The 24,597-nt window shown below is 40.2% G+C and overlaps 1 protein-coding gene across 2 annotated transcripts in view; it reads right to left on the reverse strand.

Annotated features, from left to right (window-relative positions):
* apbb1 (amyloid beta (A4) precursor protein-binding, family B, member 1 (Fe65)) overlaps positions 1–24,597 on the reverse strand; it is a 44,348-nt gene that overhangs the window by 2,876 nt on the left and 16,875 nt on the right. For both annotated transcript variants that reach the window (XM_058789357.1, XM_058789356.1), the window contains exons 3-13: positions 14,074–14,264; positions 13,885–13,941; positions 13,734–13,810; positions 13,423–13,483; positions 13,203–13,349; positions 7,112–7,239; positions 4,147–4,261; positions 1,989–2,061; positions 1,711–1,791; positions 1,388–1,500; positions 1,102–1,278 (exon numbers count right to left, since the gene is read on the reverse strand). In XM_058789357.1, coding sequence (XP_058645340.1) covers positions 1,102–1,278; positions 1,388–1,500; positions 1,711–1,791; positions 1,989–2,061; positions 4,147–4,261; positions 7,112–7,239; positions 13,203–13,349; positions 13,423–13,483; positions 13,734–13,810; positions 13,885–13,941; positions 14,074–14,264 — 1,220 coding nt within the window. The remainder of the gene's footprint in view (positions 1–1,101; positions 1,279–1,387; positions 1,501–1,710; positions 1,792–1,988; positions 2,062–4,146; positions 4,262–7,111; positions 7,240–13,202; positions 13,350–13,422; positions 13,484–13,733; positions 13,811–13,884; positions 13,942–14,073; positions 14,265–24,597) is intronic.

A 24,597-nucleotide genomic window follows, 5' to 3' on the forward strand; every position in this document is an offset into this window, starting at 1 on the left:
CAGACATAATCGCTGAATTAGAGACGGTAAAAGTGGGTGGGTCCTGTCCACACACATACAGTGGTTCTGACGCCCATGCTTTAACCTTTAAAAAAAAAAAAGTGCATACACAATTGGGAATTGAGAGCTGTAGCAGAGGAGCCAGCAATTAATGACTTAAAAATCACAGTGTTCATGCTCTTCACTCTTTGCACTGGCTGCTGATTTGTTATAGAATTGATTTCAAAATTTGGCTTTTTGTTTTTTAAGCTCTGTCATTAAGGTCATCTCAACAAATACTGCTGATTGTTCCGAGATTTAGGGCCTCGTTTATAAAGAGTGCGTCGCTCAGATTTGATCGTAGAGTGTGTGTGCGCTTAAATCCACGCCGGCGCTCATACTTGTAAAAACTGTCTTTGACGTAGTAAAGTGCTTGGCGTCACGTCAGGGTCTGAGCAGACGTACACACTTTTTCTTGTCAGAGTACTGCAGGATTTTGGAAATGTAAGCTGTTCTAAATTAAAGGATTTGGATGATGACTGGTGATCTTTTATGTTAATGACATTAATTAGGAGTCGTTTGCAAGGCAGAGAGCTGAAACTATTCAAGTTCAAGATAATTTACGATTCATAGATTTCACATCTGAGACATGTGCGTGCGTTTTCTGTGCATACAGTCATTCTATGAATCACACGTACACATACTTGAGAGATGATCGTAAGATCAAATTTAGGATGGTTTCTGTGCAACATTTTATAAATGAGGCCCCTAGACTCAAGTCGAGGGGTGACCAAGCTTTTTCTATCGTTGGTCCAAAATTGTGGAATAGTCTCCCTTTATTCTTGAGATGAATCTCCACAGAGTCTGAATTTAAATCGAAGTTCAAAACGTACCTTTTCTCTCAGGCTTACAACTGCTTTTGATTTTTAAAGTTGAATTTTCTGATACGTGTTCTTGATGTAATCTCCCTTTATGATTGCTTTGTGGTCTTTTTATTCTCTCTTTTTTTTTTAGGTTTTTATCCTTTGTCTTTTTGTATAGCACAATGGTCAACTACTGTTGTTATTATTTGTGCTATACGACTAAAATTTGATCATTTAGATCAAACGCATCCTTACTCACCATACAGGCGGCCTGTACGGCCTCACTTAGACTTGCTGCGTTTGGATCACACCAGAACATGTGGCAGATAAAGTCTCCAGGTCCCTCAGCCATTATGAATGCAAACGTGTGCACATCCTTCCCGACTCCCATAAACGACAGGAAACGCACACGACATTCAGAAAGAACTTCCTCTGCCTGAGACAAAGAGACAAGATATTAGTGTGGTTATCTAATCAAATTTTTATGATAAAGCATTACATATAATACTCAAGTACTGCATAATGTCAACAAATAGAAACCTGACCTCAGAAGTCAGAATAGTGAGTGTAGCGGATGCCACGTTCACAGTCACAGGTGTCCAATCCTCCTGGTCTTTGTTAAGAGCCGTCTCCAGTGCTACATTAATCACATCCATGCCTTCAAGAGACAGATACCGACACGACTCAACTTCAATTTCAGGCGGCTAACTTTGATTTAAACATGAAATACATACATGATATTTGACGTGCTTACAGGTTATGACATAGCTACACAAATATGGGGAAAATGAAGGTAAAACTTGTACTTTGTGCATAATAGTATAATGGTAAGTAATAGCAGTTAATGTTAAGTAATAGCAGTTCCTACCAACTGGCTTTGCCACCAGCACACGACCCAAGTACCGCACCTGGAAGCGCTGGACCAGCTCATTCTTGGGAGCTGGGAACTCTGAAGGAAGAAAGATCTGATTCAGTCATAATGGTATAATTTCATTATTATCCATTACAGTACTCACTTGAGAAGGTGAGAGAGAAATATCTGATGCACACATTAAAAAACGTGTAGTCAAACCCAACACTGTCAACAGTTACATACTGTTCTGCAGACCGTCCACAAACAAAAGCTAAATTCATGTCATAAGTTACCCTGGAAAGGGATGTCCCTAAGTCTTGAGGGGTCAGTGTTCAGTCTGCTGGATGACTTCCTCTGGGCCATTATCTAGGGAAATACACAGACAGAACAATATAAAACAAAACACAAGGACATAACTGCATCGGCAGTTGGGTAGGATGCTCGCATTGTGTTCTCTATCTGGTTACCTGGTTGGTCCAAACTGATCTAAAAGGTGTTAACTACAAACAGAAATTCTGATACTTGTGTGCACAGAGAGTAAAAATGAATGACTAGAAAAACATCTAGTATTTGTTTGATCAATTATTTAGCATAAAAAGAGAGGGGATGCACCAATAATACATTTCGTTGGCCAGATGCTGGACTTGATGGTCTGTAGTGATCAATGTCGTCACACTGGCCTGGAGGTACAGTATGTGCACCAACCTTATGCAAAAGGAACTCGTTTTTAATGTTAATGCATTTAACTGAGGTTAACTAATGATATCTTATCGTAAAGTGTTACTTGGCCTTATAATTCTTTTGCACTTTAATCTGCAAAAGAATATACAAAATATGTATAAAGTAAAAATATATATATTACTTCATTGTGTGTAAATGTTCAGTTCTTTTTGTTATAAGAAAAAAGTTATTAAACCTGTTTTACTTTGACAACACTTTTTTTGCAACTAAATTTCAATACCGTGATAATACCGTGCACTGTGATAAAAGCATTAACAATTAATCGCAACATGAAAATTTGTTACTGTCATATGCCTATACCCAGATGGATGATGTCTCTGCCAAGCAACAGGAAAATCTCTGCAGAATGGTCAAGACGAGGGATCTTGTCAGCTATAGCTTTAAAGGGGTCATGAACTCAGAAATCAAAATTCCCTTGATCTTTTGACATATAAGAGGTCATTGTTCTATAAAAACATCCTGTAAGTTTCAGAACTCAAAACTTCCTCATTAGTCTAAAAATAGCTTATATTGAAGCCAGTCTGGCAAAATGACAGCTTGTGGAATGTACAACTATGATGTAATAGTGTGGATAAGCACCGCCTCCACAGAAGATCAAGGCCTGCTTCTACATCACTGCCTGTTTAGCCCCGCCCACAGATTCTACATTGATGCCTGTCGAGCCACTGCCTGTTTAACGCAGGTCGACGCAGAAACCAAAGATGTTTCGAAGACAACAAGCCGAGCGCTCACACAGAGGCACGTAGGAGCGTTTGAAAGCCACGTCTATCAGCACGGGTCCATCTATGTGCAGATATATTAGGGATCCGCTGATAGACGCTGTTTTCAAACGCTCCCATGTGCTTCTGTGTGAGCGCTCTGTGAAGAGCGTGAGGCGATGATCATTGAAGCCGATCACAGTTATATCTGTTGAGCACGTGAATACTATGGCCAATCAGTGGTGTTTAAGAATCCGCTCCGCAGCGGGAAATGGAAGTTTTTAAAATTGCAGTACCGAAGTCAGTACTTTTGACAACACTAGTACCCATGTTTATTTTACATCTCATTTTTGTATATGTTGGTTTGTCAGCTACATCACATACTATTATTTGCCTCATTTTGAATACGTTTTCTGATTAGCCTCCAGTTATCAACCCTCCTTTCTCTCAAAAATGAAAATTCTGTCATTTACTCTCAAGTTACCCTCAACTTGTTCTAAACCTGTGTAAGTTTTGGTAACATTTTTTTTTGATAGTCCACTTTAGACATTCTACTAAGAGTAATGACTGCTAGTAGACATGTAGTTACAAAGTTACTTATAGTTAGTAGATTGTCTAAAGTGGACTATCAAAATAAAGTGTAACCTTCTGAAGTTTCTTCTGTTGAGCACAAAACAAGATATTTTGAAGAATGTTGGTAACCAAACAGTTGACAGTAGCCAATGACATACATAGAGTTGAAAAAATACAAGGAAATTCAATGGCTACGATCAACTGTTTGGCATCCAAATCTCAAAATATTTTACAATTTTGAAAAAAAAACTCATACAGGTTTGGATTAAGTGGAGGGTGAGTAAATGATGACAGAACTTTCATTTTTGAAGTTTCCCTTTAAATACATCGCTGTTTCAATAAATGTTAAATATTTTGGACACTACAGCAGAGAGCACAATGTCTTTGATATTTAACCAAGAATATGAGTATTTTTAGCCAGCAGCTATGATGTCCTCACCTTTGAGCAGATGTCATGCAGGCTTGTGGCAATGTGCTTTGCAGGGGTGTCACACCGAAATACATGACACTTGAGCACGTGAGTCAACTTGTCTCGTGCCACATATGCAAAGTCCCTGTTGTAAGAGACAAGAGACAAACATAAACATATGCATGTTGTCATATTACTTCAATTTATCCACACACCCATAAATTTATGCATGCACAGTAACAAACGTCTTGTATGTGTGTGAAACCTTGGTTTCCTGCATAGGAAACGAGATGCAACATTATGGCTGATGCTATGGGAACATGGCTCTGGTGTGACGATTGAGCCCATAAAGAGTCACGCCATGTTATTGGCAGATAGTGCTAACTCCGCTCACTGAGGCATTGCTTCTCTGACGCCTCTTAAGAATGTGGACTCTATTTCATTGACTGATTTCATATGAAGGAAACCAAGCAGATATGGAGCCAGCTACACATAATTTTGTTCTTGATTCAGGGAACCAAGGTTACATATGTAACCAAGACATTCCCTTTCAAAGGTATACTTTGACACTGCATCAGTAGCCGACACTATACCATCACACCGCCACACAGATATCTTCCAACGATACTCCTCAGGCCAAAGCAGGGCTGCACGATTAATTGAAATTAAACTGGAATCGTGATTTGGCAAAGGCTGCATTTCTTTTTTTTTTCAAGCGCAGCTTGTCGGTTCTGTGATCAGTAGTAAATACTGCTCCACCCAAAGTCCAGAGGGCGCTCTTGTGCTGAAACTCCAAATATGCCCCACAGAAGAAAGATAATGCAAGTCGTCCCAGGAAATCCCCATCACTGTAGCTGAATAAACAGAAGATTCAACTGCTTTCATTGATTCAACGTGACGAAAAAATCATATACTGCCGTTGGTGTGTGTTTTGTTAGAGTTCTTAAAGCCTTCTCGGGTATTTTCATTATAATAAAGTATATTTATAATGCTATGCTAATCGACAGTCTTTATCACTGCGTAGAATACTATATAAAACTTGGAAGAGCAAGATATTTTTTCAATGGCAGTGAACAGTGGTTAGGATTATTATAAAATACGCCTACCTCCTATACCACCTGCTGGAACGCCACTCTCCATTTGTGAGTATGGATATTATTCTTACACAAATGCATCAATTCAGGACGTCTTTATTAACCGTGTGGAGCACTTTGTATAATGGATTTATGAACTTTATGAAGCACTTTTTATGATCCTGGAAGAACGACAGTGGCCCGTGGAGTGAATGTGCACAACAGTCGTAAGAACACGCTCAAACATCTTGAACTGAGTGTCTCTGGCTGGACGGATATCATTGCATCCAAAAATTAACGCTTTGAGAGCTTCTGAACTTGGGCACAAATGCCAACATATCCACTCTGTGGAGCGAGGACCTTTCAGTGCAAGCCACTTAATACAAGAAAACTCCCAAAATCCACACTCAGAAATATAATGCTGCATCCATCGACAGATGGAATCGTCTTCCTGAAGAGAAATCAGCTCAGGCTCTTCATTATGAGGTGTCAGAGAAGCAATGTCTCAGTGGGTGGTGCTAGTATTATCTGCCAATAAATAGGCATGATTCTATATAGGCTTCGGACTATCGTCAAATCCAAGGGATTGTTAGCGTCTGCTGCTGATGCAGTGTCGAAGTAAACCTATGAAAGGGAACATCTTGTGTTTGCACTAATTCTTGTTTGTAGAATTTTGGGAGTAAGACAAATACCTCTAAGTGAATTTGACATTAACCATATTTTTCACTGTAAATATATTGTTATATAAAAATAGTGAAATACTTCTATAAGTTAATATATTTAAATAATTATTAGTTTGTGTCAACTAGGGTTGGACAATTAATACACATACAATAGAAATTACAATATGGCTTAGCCAACCAAATGACAAAAGAAAGTGATTTAATTAAATATATAGTCTGATGCGCTCTGCACTGCTGATTTTACATCTAGCCATGTAAGTATATCACAGCACTACCAGTGTCTTTAACATGTGTATGGTAATTTTGTCAGAAAAAAAACAAATCTGTATTTTAGTAGTACAGTAACTTGTAAATGACCTGGAAGTGACTGCTGGTTAACATTTAGACTTAATGGACCACGATTCAGTCACTATATCATACTAACAGTATGTTATGCACAGAGTAGAAAAGAAGCAGAGAGATGTAAAAGGCTGACAATACGCAGAATGCAAATACAATACAATGATGTCATGAATATGCTAATGAATGCGCAATGTCATCTAGTGACGCTTTGAAACTTTTTTTCACAGATCTTTTCCAGACAACAGTAGTTCACAGTCACCACAATTGTCAAGTTCCAATAAATATTATCCAAGTTATATTATCCAAATCTTATTTTTTCATTTCTTCAGCTTAGACATGCAGAACAGAAAATAATATTTGAGAGCTGCACTAGAGGGGAAGATTTTCAGTGAATAACTTCTGTGGTATGTATGAACAGTTGTTGAATGTAAAAGAGTGACATAAACATTCCTCCAAAATTGTCCTTTTGTGTTAGACAGAGGAAAGTCTAATCGACACGTTGATGTGAAAATTATGAAATTTCATTTTTGGGTGCATTACGCTTGGTATTGTAACAAGTACACAAAATCTAACAAACAATACAATACAGTAACACACTACCTCTCCCTGGGATCCAGGATGTAGCAGGACAGGCAGAACAAAAACACAACATAATAATTCAGCAAAATCTAAATTATGTAAACATAAGCAGCTTCAGACAGTGTTGCAGTTGCTACAAAAGTGATGAAACAACAATTTATTTCCTGTAACATTGTGCATCTGTCAGTCTGTGGTCATATACATGCTATTAATCTCCGATTCCAAAGCAAAAATGAGTCAAAAGATTCAGATTCAGTCTTTCTTTAACCTTTAAAGATCACTTATGCTGGCAACTCACTGAGCTGCTCACAGACTTACCTGCCATCATCACGTCCAACTCCCCACACACGAATGCTGATGATCGGCTGAGAGTGCAGCAGCGTTCGACCGTGAGGCTCGATCAGGTTCAGAGTCTCATTCTCCAGCACCAGAAGCATTTCCTTCCCCTACACAGCAACACACACATACTAAGCCTCTCCTTGAAATCCAAAACTTAATGTCAAAATCAGTCAAAACATGTAACGTCATAAATTGCCATCTTGTTTGATTGAATAAACTGATCTTTTGGTTTGTCTCTATCAAATTTGAAGTAAAATTAGACAATGAAAGATGAAACACTTCATTTGTAAAGGATTTAATTCACGGCATTATCCACAAACAGACATTACACATGGCTATGTAATGCAAACTGTAAATCATTTGAATTTCCAGCAGAGATAACTAATAACAGTAATCCCCCTAATCCAAGGTACTTACTTAGAGATTTTTTAAATCATATTTAAGACCCTTTATAAGAGCTGCACAAATAAAATGATGCAGGTCCATACAGCATTCTTGATTTATTGCTCTTGTATGTTAGATAGTTTATTGTGTAACCTACATGCCAAGAATACCCAGAAAAGTAGATTTTAATCATAATGCAGGACTTTACAGAGCTAAAATACGTGAGAAAGTGCAACAGTACAGGATTTTTACTTTTGAAGTCGGCATGAAATTGAAATTGTCGTGATGCACACAGAAAAATCATTTATAATAAACATATTATGATAAAACTATTCCATAAAAAAAATTAAAAACTCAATTTTGATTTCATGGTGACTTTACACAAAATGTTGGCTCTGTTCAGTTTCCGGGGTGGGGGTTGTTTGGGGGCTTCGCACTGCCCTCACGATGGTTGTGTGTGCAATGCTCACATTTATTTAATTAAAGCACAAGATTTTGAAATTTCTTATTACATTAAGGCCATATTGTAATTCTTGTTTCTCTTTCATAGGTTAACTCAACACTGCGTAGCAATGATGCAATGGGAACGCCCCTTGGGTGTGCGATTGTTCTGAAGCCCACACAGAATCACGCTCATTCATTGGCTGATGGTGTGGGAACTGCCTCGGCGATGCAACATCACTTACTCTAATACTAGCGGTTCATCTGGCCCATGCTTTCTGGAAAATTTGACCAAATTGCTTATTTGTACTTCTGTGACTGCATTCAGTGGAACTTTGTTCTCCTCACGGTGAAGTACAACGGATCTCTTTGCTGCCAGCCGCCGTCCTCTCACTTTATTGCGAATGATGATCCGCAGAGTAAGTGTGTGAAATGTCTTGATATTTCTCACACGTGCGAGGCTACGTGTTTCTGGTTGCAAGATTTGTGAGAATTTTTAGACTGTCCACGTGAGGCTTGCTGTGTTTGATAGAAAGTCATCCGCTATGCCCTGTCGAGTTGCTTCAAAGGCCGCTGAGGCCTTTCCCGAATCCACGACCTGGGGATCGTATGTTGAGCTTGAGGCTATGGAGAGCGAGCAGACGGGCCTCCTGCTTTCTCTTCCTCTCTCGCCCGAACAATCTCGCCATGCGGATTTGCCGGTGGAATTGGTCAATGATTATTTGTGTCCTAGCCAGGAGGCACACATAGCAGTTTTCTTTTGGGATAGATGACATTTTGTATGTTGCGGCGGCGGACTCAGAGGACTTTGGGCCTGCTTCGGTTGAAGCTCTACTGCCTAGCAGCCAGGTGGCACGGCCTTTCCTTATGGAAATTAACTACGGTTTACGACAAATAAAACCAAAAAACCATGGCTACTATAGTTAAACAGTGGTAACCACAAATTAACTATGGTTTAACTGTGATAAAACTGTGGTTATACAAATCGTAATCAATACACCAAAAAAAATAAAAATGGTTACTACACTATAATAAAACCATGGTTAAATTTCGTAAGGGGTTCAGAGCTCAAGGATGTATTGAGAAGCTTAACATTGAGTGACTGGATGAGCCTTGTGAGTGCCAGTCCTCTATGCTTTCTGAGCCTTAATTCTCATCCTGCTTGGAGAAAGGACACCTTTTTTCAGGGATCGCGCCTAGGGACCAGTCCGCACTCGGGAAAGAGCCCGTTAGGAGGAGTGACGAGCTGGTGCATCCCCCACCTCACATGGTTTGGGGAGCTCATGGTCATCCCTTGACCCGTCAGCACCTGTGTAAGCAGATTGCGCTGAAGCATTCAGATAAACCCAGTCTTCAGAAGTGACTTTGCTCCTTCTCAAAGGAGCAATAGAGGGGATACCTCCTTCGGACATCAATCGTGGCTTTTTCAGTAATTCTTTTCTTGTCCTAAAGAAAGACGGAGGTCTGCATCCCATCCTGGATCTGTGCCACTTGAATTTTTACCTTTACAAAGTTCATCACTGTAGACCTGAAGGATTCTTATTTTCATATTCAGGTGAATTCATATTCAGTGACACAGAAGGTTCCTCAGGTTTGCCTCTGGGGGAGTGGCGTACCAATATCAGGTTATCCCTTTTGGTCTGGCTTTGGCTCCACAGACTTTCACAAAGTGCATGGATGCTGCTGTGGCCCTGCTGAGGCTGGATGATTAGCTCATCCTGGCCCAACCCCCGGGAATTGGTATGTCGTCACAGGGACATTCTTCCTCACCACCTTTGGTCTCTTGGCCTCAGGCTTAACACCCTGCTGTCCCAGCTCCAGGGCAGGATCTGGCACCCTTGGCCTGAGATGTGAAGGCTGTGGGTGTGGTCGATTAAGGGTGATCAGTAGTAACCTTCCAATAGGGGGCTTTATTTTTTCAAGTGGAATGTTTTTGGGTGTTGGTGTTTGGCTCATGTAGTAGATTCAGTCAACTGCCTGATTGGTTCAGTGCTAGAAGTTTGCGGCTGGAGCGGTTTTCACCACTTTGAGGGTTTATGTCAGAGCTATCGCTGCTCGTCGGGATTCGGACGGAGCCACCTTAGGTAGGCATCATCTGGTCCCTTTGTTTATGCATGGAGCTTTGAGGCCTGCATACCCTTGTCAGTGTTCCCTCCTGGGACTTGTCTATTGTCCTGGAGGGCTCATCAGAGTTGCCTTTTGAGCTTTTGGAGTCAGAATTAATATAATAAGCGAGTACATCATGAATACATTTTCCAAACCATGTTTTTGGCTTATCCTGAATCTCTACGGTACACTTGTAATAAGTTTTTATATTCTGACTATTTCAGACTGGTACTGGTGAAACCGCTGCAGAGTAGCCCAGTACCTGCGTGATTCATCATAGACATAAACAGAGAGAAGTAGCTCCGGCTACAATGTTCTTCCACAAGACGCACGCAGTTCTGTTTATTAACCGCTAGACCGCCAAAAAGTTACAGACTGCAGCTTTATTGTCCTCGAGGGCTTATCAGAGTTGCCTTTTGAGTGAGGTTTCGACCAGATTCTAACCCTTAAGGCACGCTTGTTGGCACTGGCTTCTCCTAAGTGTGTAGGGGATTTGCAGGCTCTCTCTGTGAGCGAGTCATGCATGGAGTTTGCTCCTGGCCTTGTTAAAGGGGTAATCGGATGCCCAAGTTGATATGATCCTTTAGGGTCTAAATGAAAAGTCTATAACACACCTTAGTTAAAATTTCTCAATGGTAGTGTAAAGCAACACCCTTTTTACCTTGTCAAAATCAGCTCTGTTTTCAGTAAGCAATTTTACTGCATGTTCCTTTAAATGCTGATGAGCTCTGCTGACCCCGCCCCTCTCTTCCGTGGGGTGACGAGCCGTTCTCATGAGACGGTTTACTTTAGCTGCAGAACTTGCTGACTAGCACATTATTAGGAAAGGCGATTTGCAAAGATTCATAAAAGAACCTTATACTCACTTTTTCTGTAGGTGAAGCTGGATCACGAATGATTCACGCATTTAGGTAGATTGGGGGGTGCATTCCCTTCAAAAACAAAGATAATCCACTGCGTCTTCAGTGGCTCAGATGTCAGGAGTAAATGACGACTGCTATGTTCATTATTACATCCAACAACAGAACACCACAATCGCTTAGGAGTCATTCTTGTCTACATCTGCTCTGGCGGTGAAAAACTGATGACAGCTCACTCAGGGCGGGTCTAAGGTAAAACGCTAGTGTCAATCAACAATCGTGGGAGGGGCCTGGGTGTGTGTGAGACGTCACCAGGAGTGTTGCTTCCTCTCAAGCTCAAGTGGCAGGATGGTCCTTCTCTCACACATTTATCAGTTTTACAACCTGGATTTAGATGCGGCTCCTGGTTCCTGGGTTTTTTCAGCTTGAATTAGCCATTTGGTTTTAGCCTGGCCAAATTTCTTTCGGGCCAGATGTGGCAGTGCTTAGCTTGTAGCTTATATCGTTCTCATTGCATCACTATGCAGCATTGACTGAACCTATGAAAGAGAACATTTCGCGTTACTTGAGTAACTCATGTTTTCTGAATAGGGAAAAAGATGCTGCATTCACTGCCAAGCTCCTCGCGCTGCAGACTGAACTTCTATGGTTTGAAAACTGAGGAGTGGACGGCACGTTCACTAGTATTAGAGTGAGTGTTGTAGCGTCACCAAGGCGGCGCCCGTGCCATCAGCCAATGTACTGGCGTGATTCTATACGGGCTTCAGAACACTGGCACACCCAAGGGGCATTCCCCTTGCATCATCGCTAGGGATGCACGATATTATCGGTCCGATATCTGAATCGGCCAATAATGGCTTTAAATGTACATATTGGCATTGGCCCGATATGAAAAATTATGCCGATATGTCTTGCCAATAAGAGGAATAACATTAACTCATGTGCTCAGGGTGTGCTAGCGATTAGATCACATCAGCAGTGTGGCTCATTCTTGAAGCAAAGTTTTACCTGAATGGTGATTAGATTGACTGTTTTGGATCGCATTTAATCTGAGAATACATGTACAGAACGACGCGTTCGGTGTGATAGAGTCAACAGTAATAGCACGTGCCTCCTGGGTCCTAATGCCCATTCTGTAAGGCGTTTTAATTCCGTAGGGGGCGCTATTGGCCTACTTCTAATAAAATGAAAGTAAAATACACAAATAACATTTAGACTGTGTTTCTGATTAAATAAAGCAGTAATCGATGTCATAAAATCATGACTATGTTTTGATTTAAAGGTCAGAAGCTATAGCTTACATGAATATAAAAAAATAAAATAAAAAAATCACAAACATGACCCTTGCAAATTAAATAATTTTACATATACTGATTTATTCATTAATATGTTATATTTTTTAAACAAATGATGAGCTCTAAAAGATTTTCAGAATTTTTATAACTCTTGCTTTAGACCATCTACAAATGTTAAGGTTACTACTGCATCTTTCTGGGGAAAAAAAATAAAAAAATGCAGCGATTGATATATAGTTTATTTATAGTTATTTTCAAAGCTTCAATGTACTGTCATTATAAAAGATCTTCATTATTGTTTATTTAATTCTAACAAATAAGTTCTTGTTATAAACTAACCAAAATTAAAAATACTTTGCTTATAATTTCCACACAGGAGAGACTCGGGTGGTGTTTCCAAACATAAAGGAAATATATAGGTACTGGCATTGGCTATTGGCCAAAATGAGTTGAAAATATCACCATATCGGATATCGGCAAAAATCCAATATTGTGCATCCCTAATCATCGCTACAAAGCGTCTCGTTCCCTGCGTAACATGGATTAAGCAAGTAACCTGAGACTTTTTCCATCCCCAAATTTAAACGTGAACGATAACTGTTCTTACACCCCAGCTCTTAATGCATCATTCCGCCTTCTTGAGCATTAGTGAATGTTTTGCAGCTTTTGCAATAGTTGTGTATGAGCCCTCAATTGTCCTCGGTGTGAAAAGATCATCATAGTCTGTTATTGTTGGCAAGGGGACAAATATGCAGAAAATGCTGGAAAACCAAAGAACGTGCAGGAGGATTTTTCTCTTTTGCTAAAGATAGTTATTTCATTTATCTTACGTTTTAGAAAATTAAGCAATGTTAATTATGTTCTTAAATTGTTTCTTTTTTTTTTTGGTGAAAAAAAAACAAAAACAAAAAAACACTGATAAAAATTGTGTTGAAGTACATTCATTCATTCAAATTCTAACGATTTCCACACATATGCACAAACCTCGCCCCAGATGCCAGCCGTGTCATCAAGATTGTGTTTCTGGTAGGACAGCTGTCGGATACAGTTATTAACGGCAACACTACTCCTGCCAGGAGCCATTTCCTCTTCTGATATCTCCACCCAGCCCAGAGAACGCACTGCAAAGCACTGCATAACACACAAACATTGAGAAAACGAGCATCTTGATGCAGTGTATGTGGTCAGTCACCTGTGTGCTTACCTTCGCCCCCTCATTACTGCTGAAATAAGTCTGTTCCTCTTCCTCCTCAGACTGAGAAAAACTGCACACAACAGGAAGATGACACAGAGAGAAGGATCAATGCTCCTTTTTCTCAAACAATAAAGCCTGGCACTAACAAGGCCAAGATCATGGCCTCGATTACTAAGAACTTAAGTTGAATGCAACATAAGTGACTTTAAATAAAAAGTGTGTGCCCAATTCATAAATGCAATAAAATGTACATGCACATATGACATAATACTGTGTAACGCTCAGCTTCAGGAGTCTGTGTTGTTTAACTGATCTTATACCTGAGATTGATGGAGGCATAACGTAGAGTCGCTCCCTCAAACTCCTTCAGACTTTCATCAGAAGCCGCGTCCTCCTTCTAAACAATAAATATGCATTATATGGACTTACAAAAACAGAATGAGATTGTCTGTGACTCCATTATGAACCTACCTGCCAGTGCTCTTCCTCAATGAATGTGTTTGGATGAGAAACACCACTCCATGTAATCTAAATACAAATGTGTTCATGTTTAAAGACACGAGACTAATGTTGGGCAACTTGAGAGCTATAATGTTATATTGATGGAATAATTTTCGATAAGTTGAAATGTTTATTATGATGTATAGTAGGTGTGTGCACCTGTGGCTCATCAGCAGGTGTGACCGCAGGTGACGTGCTGGCTGGTCTCTCCTCTAGGGGCCCAGGTGGCTCCCACTGCGTGGTACCTGTGGGAATGTGCCAGTAGTAGGTGCCTGATGTGTCCTGCACTCGCATCCATCCAGCGGGCAGGTCTGTGTCTGTTTCAAATGCACTGCCATCCCAGTAGGACTCTACAACCAAAAATGAAATGAGATATTCTTTATCAACATATCAAAATCACTGTAAGTCACAGGCAGCATAGCATGTGCACATCAGAAAACGTCATCCTTTATTTTACAGCAGGGATCCTCAAATTCCTACAGTGTTTAGCTCCAACCTTGATCAAACTATCCTGTGATTTTCTAACGATCATGAAGACATTGATTAGTATGCTCAGGTGTTTGATTAGGGTTAGAGCTAAACTCTGCAGGAAAGTAGGTCTCGTGGCGTTTCGTCTTCGATTAGGAATGCGATATTGCCTAGCTTGTCAGTGAACTACGGCTCTGTGTATTAACTGCCGCTCCATCTGAAAGCAGGTGATGGCGATTTACTGCTAATCACGAACCCGACGAGATGCGCATGATAATCGAATTCGATTGATTGCACAGCCCTATCAGAATATAATCAGCATCGTTTACGTTCAGTAGACAGCACCCGCATGTCACATGGAATGTTTTATTGTTGTCCCTACTACGTTTCTGGACCTGGGAACATTGCAGTTGTACTGCTGTCTATGCAGGGTCAGAGAGCTCCCGGATTTTATCAAAAATATTTTAATTTGTGTTCCGAAGATGAACGAAGATCTTACGGGTTTGGAATGACATGAGGGTGAGTAATTAATGACAGAATTTTCATTTTTGGGTGAACTATTCCTTTAAAGGAGACCTATTATGCCCTTTTTACAATATGTAATATAAGTCTCAGGTGTTTCAATGTGTCTGTGAAGTTTCAGCTCAAAGTACCCCACAGACCATTTATTATATCATTTTCAAAATGCCTATTTTGAGTGGAAGCAGAAACAGGCTGTTTTCATGCATGTCTCTTTAAATGCAATTGGGCTGCTGCTCCCCGCCCCCTTTTCCAGAATAGGGATGTGCCTTTACAGTTCGTTCCTCAGATACTCCGATAAAAAAAAAAAACGTTTGGTTTTGATTATCATGTCTATCACACTGAAATCATGCATTTTAAACCATATTAGTTTAAACTTCTGATTGATGGTTTTCTGAACGCACACATAAGAAGCATGCGCACAGAAAGAGTCTGTCACACGGCATGCGAGTACTAAGCTAAGTTCTCTTTCATGTCTTATTTCGCTAAAATTGTCAAATACACACAAGTTTATGTTAAAAACACAAAGTTACAAAAACAGTCGGCTATGTCTGTGAAGGGAAACAGCTGGGAAATAAAATGCATGTTTATATTAGATCTGTGTGGCAGCGTAATATACAATAAATAAATCCACTGCTTCCATCTCCTCTGAGGCTGGGACTCTACATAGGCCACGTACACACTACAGCTAAATTTGGTCGTCAGTTCACCTTTTACTCCTTAATCGCGTTCTGTACACACATAATTCACTAAAATACGGGAGTGACAACCGCATTCCACAACCGCATTAACTCCTGAAAAATACAGGTAGTGACAACCGCATTTACAGAAATTCTACGCAAGGTTATTTTCGTAAACTAAAACTAAGACTAAAACTATTGATGAAAAAACAATTTCGTAAACTGAAATAAAATAAAAATTATTATTATAAGTTAGTTATTGAAAAACGAACTCTAATAAAACAATTAACAAAAAATAAATAATTGTTTTTGTAATCATTACTTTGGCAGAAAAATATATAAGCTGTGTGACAGTTTAGGGAAAAGTGAGCAAGACATGACGCTTACAATATCATGATTATGGTTAAATAAGAAAAAAGACATACAGTGAGGAAAATAAGTATTTGAACACCCTGCTATTTTGCAAGTTCTCCCACTTAGAAATCATGGAGGGGTCTGAAATTGTCATCGTAGGTGCATGTCCACTGTGAGAGACATAATCTAAAAAAAAATCCAGAAATCACAATGTATGATTTTTAACTATTTATTTGTATGATACAGCTGCAAATAAGTATTTGAACACCTGTCTATCAGCTAGAATTCTGACCCTCAAAGACCTGTTAGTCTGCCTTTAAAATGTCCACCTCCACTCCATTTATTATCCTAAATTAGATGCACCTGTTTGAGGTCGTTAGCTGCATAAAGACACCTGTCCACCCCATACAATCAGTAAGAATCCAACTACTAACATGGCCAAGACCAAAGAGCTGTCCAAAGACACTAGAGACAAAATTGTACACCTCCACAAGGCTGGAAAGGGCTACGGGAAATTGCCAAGCAGCTTGGTGAAAAAGGTCCACTGTTGGAGCAATCATTAGAAAATGGAAGAAGCTAAACATGACTGTCAATCTCCTCGGACTGGGGCTCCATGCAAGATCTCACCTCGTGGGGTCTCAATGATCCTAAGAAAGGTGAGAAATCAGCCCAGAACTACACGGGAGGAGCTGGTCAATGACCTGAAAAGAGCTGGGACCACCGCTTCCAAGGTTACTGTTGGTAATACACTAAGACGTCATGGTTTGAAATCATGCATGGCACGGAAGGTTCCCCTGCTTAAACCAGCACATGTCCAGGCCCGACTTAAGTTTGCCAATGACCATTTGGATGATCCAGAGGAGTCATGGGAGAAAGTCATGTGGTCAGATGAGACCAAAATAGAACTTTTGGTCATAATTCCACTAAACGTGTTTGGAGGAAGAAGAATGATGAGTACCATCCCAAGAACACCATCCCTACTGTGAAGCATGGGGTGGTAGCATCATGCTTTGGGGGTGTTTTTCTGCACATGGGACAGGGCGACTGCACTGTATTAAGGAGAGGATGACCGGGGCCATGTATTGCGAGATTTTGGGGAACAACCTCCTTCCCTCAGTTAGAGCATTGAAGATGGGTCGAGGCTGGGTCTTCCAACATGACAATGACCAAGCACACAGCCAGGATAACCAAGGAGTGGCTCTGTAAGAAGCATATCAAGGTTCTGGCGTGGCTAGCCAGTCTCCAGACCTAAACCCAATAGAGAATCTTTGAGGGAGCTCAAACTCCGTGTTTCTCAGCGACAGGCCAGAAACCTGACTGATCTAGAGAAGATCTGTGTGGAGGAGTGGGCCAAAATCCCTCCTGCAGTGTGTGCAAACCTGGTGAAAACTACAGGAAACGCTTTGACCTCTGTAATTGCAAACAAAGGCTACTGTACCAAATATTAACATTGATTTTCTCAGGTGTTCAAATACTTATTTGCAGCTGTATCATACAAATAAATAGTTAAAAATCATACATTGTGATTTCTGGATTTTTTTTAGATTATGTCTCTCACAGTGGACATGCACCTACGATGACAATTTCAGACCCCTCCATGATTTCTAAGTGGGAGAACTTGCAAAATAGCAGGGTGTTCAAATACTTATTTTCCTCACTGTATAACCAAATTAGGCTACATTTATTTTAAATATCTCAACACCATTAGATATGACATTAAGCGCAACTTGTGTAGATTTATTTAGTAAAAAGCCTTGACTGCTTCCTTTGGTGTATATTTGTATAATTTTACCGTCTAATCAATCTCAGCATGCGGTAATTTTGTGTCGCTAGACGTTAAATTATGACTATGTCTTTCTTTGGCTTTCGCTCTGGAATTGATCTGTTGATTCTGCTAAACTTCGTCTGTATGTGAGAAGCAAGAAAATAACTTTCTAACTTTCTTTCTAAGTGAAAGAAGTCTTAACTTAGCACATTTTGACACGGGGCAGTGTTGCCAGATCTTCACAGAAAGAAAAACAACAAACAAGGACTAGCACAAAAACACCCAAATGCTTTATTTTATAACACTAAAAATAAATCTTATATCTCATATCTGCAACAGACCACTTTATTAACTCCATAAAGTGATCTTTATGAGCTAAGACCAAACAACATGCCTAAAAGCGTTTGTAAATATGAGGACATGGCAACACTGCAAGACAGCGCTCTCCAAAGCAGCCTCCAAAGCATAGACAGCTGCATATATGAAAAAAAATAAACACCTAACCCTAAAAAAATTCTAACAAAATGTTTCTCAGCTGTTTTGTGTAGTATTAGGTGTCCTTAATTGCATACTAAAAGTTTACCAAAGTTTGACCACTAGAAATGTGTAATTTTCAAGATGGTGTCCAAGATGGGCAGGAAGCCCTTAAAATATCCTAACTCCTTCATTATTTGACCTAGCCAAGTAATCTTGGTGTCTAACCCCATGTTTTCTGGGTCTATGAATCCATTGGACTTGTCTAAATTGCACTGACATGATTACATACATATGGAATACATGATTTTGTGAGATTACTGTAAGGTTTTATCATTGTTTGGGGTGAACCAGAGATGTAAACGATTTAGCCTATGCCATGTAACTCCTACTCAGTACGTGTTTTTTGGACACATACCCTTTTATTGCTAAAACACAGACTTGACATTCAATGTAAAAGTTATTGCACCCAAAAGTAACTTAAATTGGAGTTGTATAACTTTGATCATAAACAACTCTGAATTAGCCCGAACAGAGGCCTGTGTGTGAACCCTCTAAAATGGTCACTTGTTTCAATTTGAATAAGGTAATACATATGCAATGCATCCTCTATAGATGTTTTTGAGTATAAAGGTGGCATTATACTAAACCCAACAAAACTAAATTCACAATTTTCAGCCATTCAGAAGATGGAAGAGAATACTGACATTTGATATTGATTGCCTCATTGAAATCTTGTTGGCAGCACAGTGTATACCATTTTGCTCAAACAAAATTCATCCTTGACAACTTAAACCACCCACCCCACCACCCAGATTTCTAACACATGAAAAAGGCTAACAATGAGAGTATGTTGTTGAATTAGCTTGAGGAAAACGTACACTCCAAATGCAGTTTTGACCATGAGTCATGTTGTTGTAAACCAAGAAACTTGCCCCATTTGCTGTAAAAACTTAAGAGATGGCTCTGATGTGGTTGAGGTTCATCAGAAGGGAGCTGATGGAATCAACAATGCAAGTGTACAAAGAGGCAACGGCGTACACATTTCCGCTGGTGAAATAGTACACTCAAAATGTCGACAGATGTACATAAATAAAAAAGACATTAAAATCCAACAAGAGAATAAAGCTGAGCCACTAAAAAGAAGTGCCAGAGTAGCAACTGGTCCTTTCAACAGCCAAACCGATTGTCTTTTCTGTGGGACTACGATAAGACATGGAAGTAAAGACACAAGTAGTGTTAAGACTGATACGCTCGCAGAGTCCATTCTTGAGTGTTGTGACAATCGTGCAGATCAATGGACTTTCACTGTAAAAGGCAGGATTGAGTATTATGGCCGTGATCTACATGCTGCAGACTGTGTTTACCACCACTTATGCAGTAGTAGCTTTCGTAACGGATATAACATACCGATACAGTTCCAGAAAGACCCAGAGGCAAAGCACAGAAAGTCTGGCCGGCCCAAAAATGAAGATCAGGAGCAGACATTCATGAAAGTTTGCTCTTACCTCGAGGAGTAATGATGAGGAACAGTTGACAATTACACATCTTTGAGACAAAATGAAGGAATCTCTGACAAACCCAGATTCTGAACCATATGGAAATCAATACCTCGAGAAAATTGAGAGAACAGTACCAGGACAATGTACATTTCACTGAAGGGGAAGGCCTCCATGACATAGTGACAATGAGAGAGAAGACATCACAAATACTACGATCTTATTTCAGCGAACGAGAAAATGAGGAATCCCAGAAACAAGCGATCATTCAAACAGCTGCGCGATTGATCAAAAGTCATATCAAGACCAATTCCGTTATGGATCAGTATCCGACCACAAAGTCACTTGAGCTTGACTCTGCCCTTTCATTTGTTCCTGAGACTCTCCGTACACTTTTGAATGGTCTTTTTGTGGGTAAGGAGACAAGCCGAGAGGGTGCAGGAATTGGACAGGCAATTGTCCAGGCAGCACGACCACGTGCTGTGGTAGCTCCATTACAACTTGGCCTTGCAGTGCAGGCACATCATATGTATCGGTCACAATTCCTGGTGGATACCCTTCATGCAATGGGATTTGCTTCATCGTACAAGGAAGTTTTGCGTTTTGAAAAGAATGCAGCAGATTCAGTTGCCCCAGATATGTTAGCGGATGACATATATGTGCATGGCACTTATTTTTGCTGGGGACAATGTTGACCACAACATCCTTACTATTGATGGTAAGGGGACCTTCCACGGAATGGGAATCATAGCAGCAATCACTCCAGGGCAAAAAAAGGACCATATCATTCCAAGGAGACACATTACCAACCTAGATTTTGCAGTGCAAAGTAAAATCCCAGTCATTGAATATCGCTTTGCGAAACATGTGCGCCAATCCATCGTGTTCAACGACCTCCCAGCACTGATCAGCTGTGACAGAACAGTTGATGTCCTGTGGGAGCTCTCACTGAACTTCAAACAACAAACCCCAATGTGGCAGGGAATGATGCATATCATTCATCAAGGACTAGAACATCCAGGCCAATCGTCAGTTGTGTTCCTGCCAATGATTGACCTGTACTCTGGAGACAAAACGTGTATTTTGTCCACCTTGGATTTTGTTTGTGACTTGGCTATCAAACACAATGCTCCACCCATTATTACGTTTAATCAGCCACTGTACTGGAAAGCAGCAGAGATGATCATTGATGCATCACAGAGTGATCCCCTGAAAAGCATAGTTTTAATGCTTGGAGGTTTTCATACTTTTATGAACCTACTTGGTGCAATAGGCACACTGATGGAAGGCACAGGACTCAGGAACATTATGAAAGTCAGTGCAAAGAGCTTTTCGTAAACATTTGCTGGTGGACAGATGTCTCAATCACCTGGTTGTGTCAGAGCTGCAGGAGGATGACTCACAGTTTGAGTCATTGGTGAACCAAGCTGGAGAGATGTACTCATCCATGGTAAATGAAAGAAACAACTTTAGAGAGTGCTGCAGCATCAGATATGCTGAACCAAATCAAGGAAAAGGAGGACACGCAGAGGGCAGACCTTAGCAAAAGGTCAAAAACCAGCCGGCTGTGGGTAAACTATCAGAAGATGCTGCAGACAGCCCGAGCTTGATCAAAGCAGATCGTACAGGATCTTGGAAGATGCACTTGCGCACAATGTTGGACTGTCTGCCAATATTTGCCGCTGCTGGGCACTACAACTACCTGAAATCAGAATATTTATACCTCCAAGAAATGTGCCAACTCAAGACCAGACACCCTGATGTACATGACAAGTTTTCCAGGGGTTTCCATGTGATCCGCCGCAGCAACCAGTACTGGGCAGGCCTTAGCTCTGACCTTGTCATCGAGCAGGCATTGATGCGAAAAGCAGTGGAGGCTTGACCCATGGAAGTGGAATGACTGAAGAAATGCGAGCATTGTGGACCATGTCTACACCCATCACATCTGAATACAACACCACCATGCAGGAATTCAATGACCTCACCTACATGACCAGTGAGCAGCACAGAGAATTCTCAGAAGCAAGGATGAAAAGAGATAACTCTGATCTAGAAAAGATAAAGGAAAAGCTTAGCATTTGCACACCATTCTCTCCAGACCCATCTCTGAGAAACATTGTAACTGGTGTTGTTGCCAAAGAGGAGGTGAATGTTCATGAGTTTGAGACTGTTGGCAATGAGATCATTGAAAAGATGATTGGAAAACCCGTTTTTGGAATATCCTTCAAACGGAAAGACCGGGCAAAAATCCTTGCAGATGACTCCACCATCAAAGTTGGCCAAGACCGAACCATTGATCCTGCTTTGCTGTTCCAACGGTTCCTGAACATGTCAAAAACTGAACAGTTTTCACTGGAAGATGTAATGAGCTATGAGCTTTGCTCATTTCCTGCAGCCCTGTTTGAAGGCAAGGAAATCTTCCGTAAAGCCAACAAGCCCCAACTAGCGCAGGCAGTCACTGAGTTCTCAAGCAAGAAATCTAACAAAACTGTCCTGGATTCCATCCCACCAACTGAGCATTATGTCCTTGACGGTGGCTGCCTGGTTCACCACTTGGCATGGAAAAAGGGTGACAGTTACGTGGTGTCATATGCAGTCATATGCAGACTTTACCATACACCATTATGGTAAAGCAACAGTCGTTTTTGATGGTTATAGCAAAGGTCCTTCCATCAAAGACAATACGCATCAGAGACGTGGTGAAAACACTCACCCCATCGTTAACTTCAATGCAGAGACTGAGTGTGTGGGAAGAAAGGATGATTTCCTTTCCAGATCTTGCAACAAACAAGGACTTATCAATCTTATGACCGAGGAGCTGGAGAAGAAGGGCTGCACTGTTATCAATGCATCAGGTGATGCAGACGTGGACATTGTCAAAGCTGCAGTCAAGGCCTCAGAACATCAGCCCACAACCTTGATAGGGGAGGATACAGACTTACTCATTCTTCTCCTCTACTATGCTGGGACGAACAATAGAGGCCTCTATTTTCGTTCAGACAAGTCCAAAGCTACTAAAGTGTACAACATCAGTGAGATGAAACAATTCCTGGGTAGTGACTTGCGTTCCCAGTTGCTGTTTATTCACGTCTTCACAGGATGTGATACAACTTCACACATTTTTAGTGTTGGCAAACAGACAGCATTCCAGAAACTTGTGAATGGTGAATCAACCATCCAGTCCTGTGCAAATATGTTTCTGCTCCCACATCAAGCAAGGAATGTCATAGAGGACCATGGGACCAAGGCAATGGCAGTGTTGTTTGGTGGAAAGTGTACTGATTCACTTGCATCTTTGCGCTACAACCTTTTTAGCAAGAAAATCATTACCGCCAAATCATTTGTTACCCCAGAACGTCTGCCTCCAACTGAGTCCTCAACCAAATACCACTGCCAAAGAGTTTACTTCCAGATCATGGTGTGGATTGGAAAGGAAGGTGACATGAACACAGTGGTTTGGGGATGGAAACTGGTGGACAACCGGTTCCTGACAGTTATGACCCGTAAGACTGCTGCCCCAGATAGCCTCCTGCAGATGATCCACTGTAATTGCACAACTGCCTGCCGAACACAACGGTGCAGTTGCAGGGCATATTGACTACCATGCATGCCTGCTTGTGGACAGAGGCGGACAAAGTACACACCTTCCTTACTTGAGTGAAAGTACAGATACCACTGGTCAAATACTACTCCACTACAAGTGAAAGTTGTAAAGACAGATTTTTACTTAAGTAAAAGTACAGAAGTATATGTTTTTAAAAGTACTTAAGTATCAAAAGTAAAAAGTAAATGCATTGTTTTATTGTATTTTGCTTTTATTGTATACTTACAATACTTTATGCCACTAATGCAACCTACTGAATACACTGATTAGCTTGTATTATCTTTGGAATTAAGAGCTTTTATGTTACCAAACCTAGAAATGGAACAACTGAATGAAGATAATCATTTTATCTAACACTCCTACAGCTACATTGAACTCATTTTAATACTTGTTTAAAAGTTACAAAGTTCTTTTTCAAAGAGATTTTTTATCCTTTCAGATTCTGATTCTGCTTATTGATTTCAATTCTTATTGATTCCTAGTTTAGATTCAAAAGTTTTCATTTAGCCTACTTTTTGATCATTTGTTTAAAAAAAAAAAAAAAAAAAAAAAATTTATATATATATATGTGTGTGTGTGTGTGTGTGTGTGTGTGTGTGTGTGTGTGTGTGTGTGTAGTGTTTTGACAATAAAATAATTTTCAGATTTATATACTTCCCTGACCAGTTTTTAGCAGCAATTTACCAGTAGGCCTAAGTTTATAGCATATATAGAGTAAAGTGAGGGCAGCAATTTTTGACAGATATATTAGCCTACCATTTGTATTGCCATAAATCAAACTATAGTTAATATAATGAAACTATGGTAAATTGGTGGTGACTGAAGTTTTACTACAAATAGCATATGGTTACTATAGTGAGATAATAGTAAATTTGTGGATACTGTGATTTTACTGCAAATACCATAGTTACGGTTACTATAGTAAAAACATGGTTAATTTTCCAAAGGGCTTTAATGAGTTAACACATGCCTTTGTAGAGCGCTTTTAGCTGTGCAGTAGTTTACATTAGTTTAGTGGTGAAGATCCCGAGGTTGCCAGATTTGCTAAAAGAAATCAGCCAAAAGCTAGGTGGAAAACTGCAGGCTTAGAAATACTGTAACACTTGGCAGATCGCAGGCTGGATTTTCGCAGAAAAAAAAGGTTCAGTGAATCTGAAAATGCACACACTGTAAAAACTGCTACATACAACGACTTTTTACTCAACTACATTTATATCAAGGTCCCCAAGTAGAAAGTACGATAATTGTCTTTCAAATGTAGTGAAGTTAAAGTCGCAAGTTTCCAGAAAAAATAATACTCAAGTAAAGTACAGATACTCA

This window comes from Onychostoma macrolepis, chromosome 10 (genome assembly GCF_012432095.1).
Source record: "Onychostoma macrolepis isolate SWU-2019 chromosome 10, ASM1243209v1, whole genome shotgun sequence".
NCBI classification, from domain to species: Eukaryota; Metazoa; Chordata; class Actinopteri; order Cypriniformes; family Cyprinidae; genus Onychostoma; species Onychostoma macrolepis.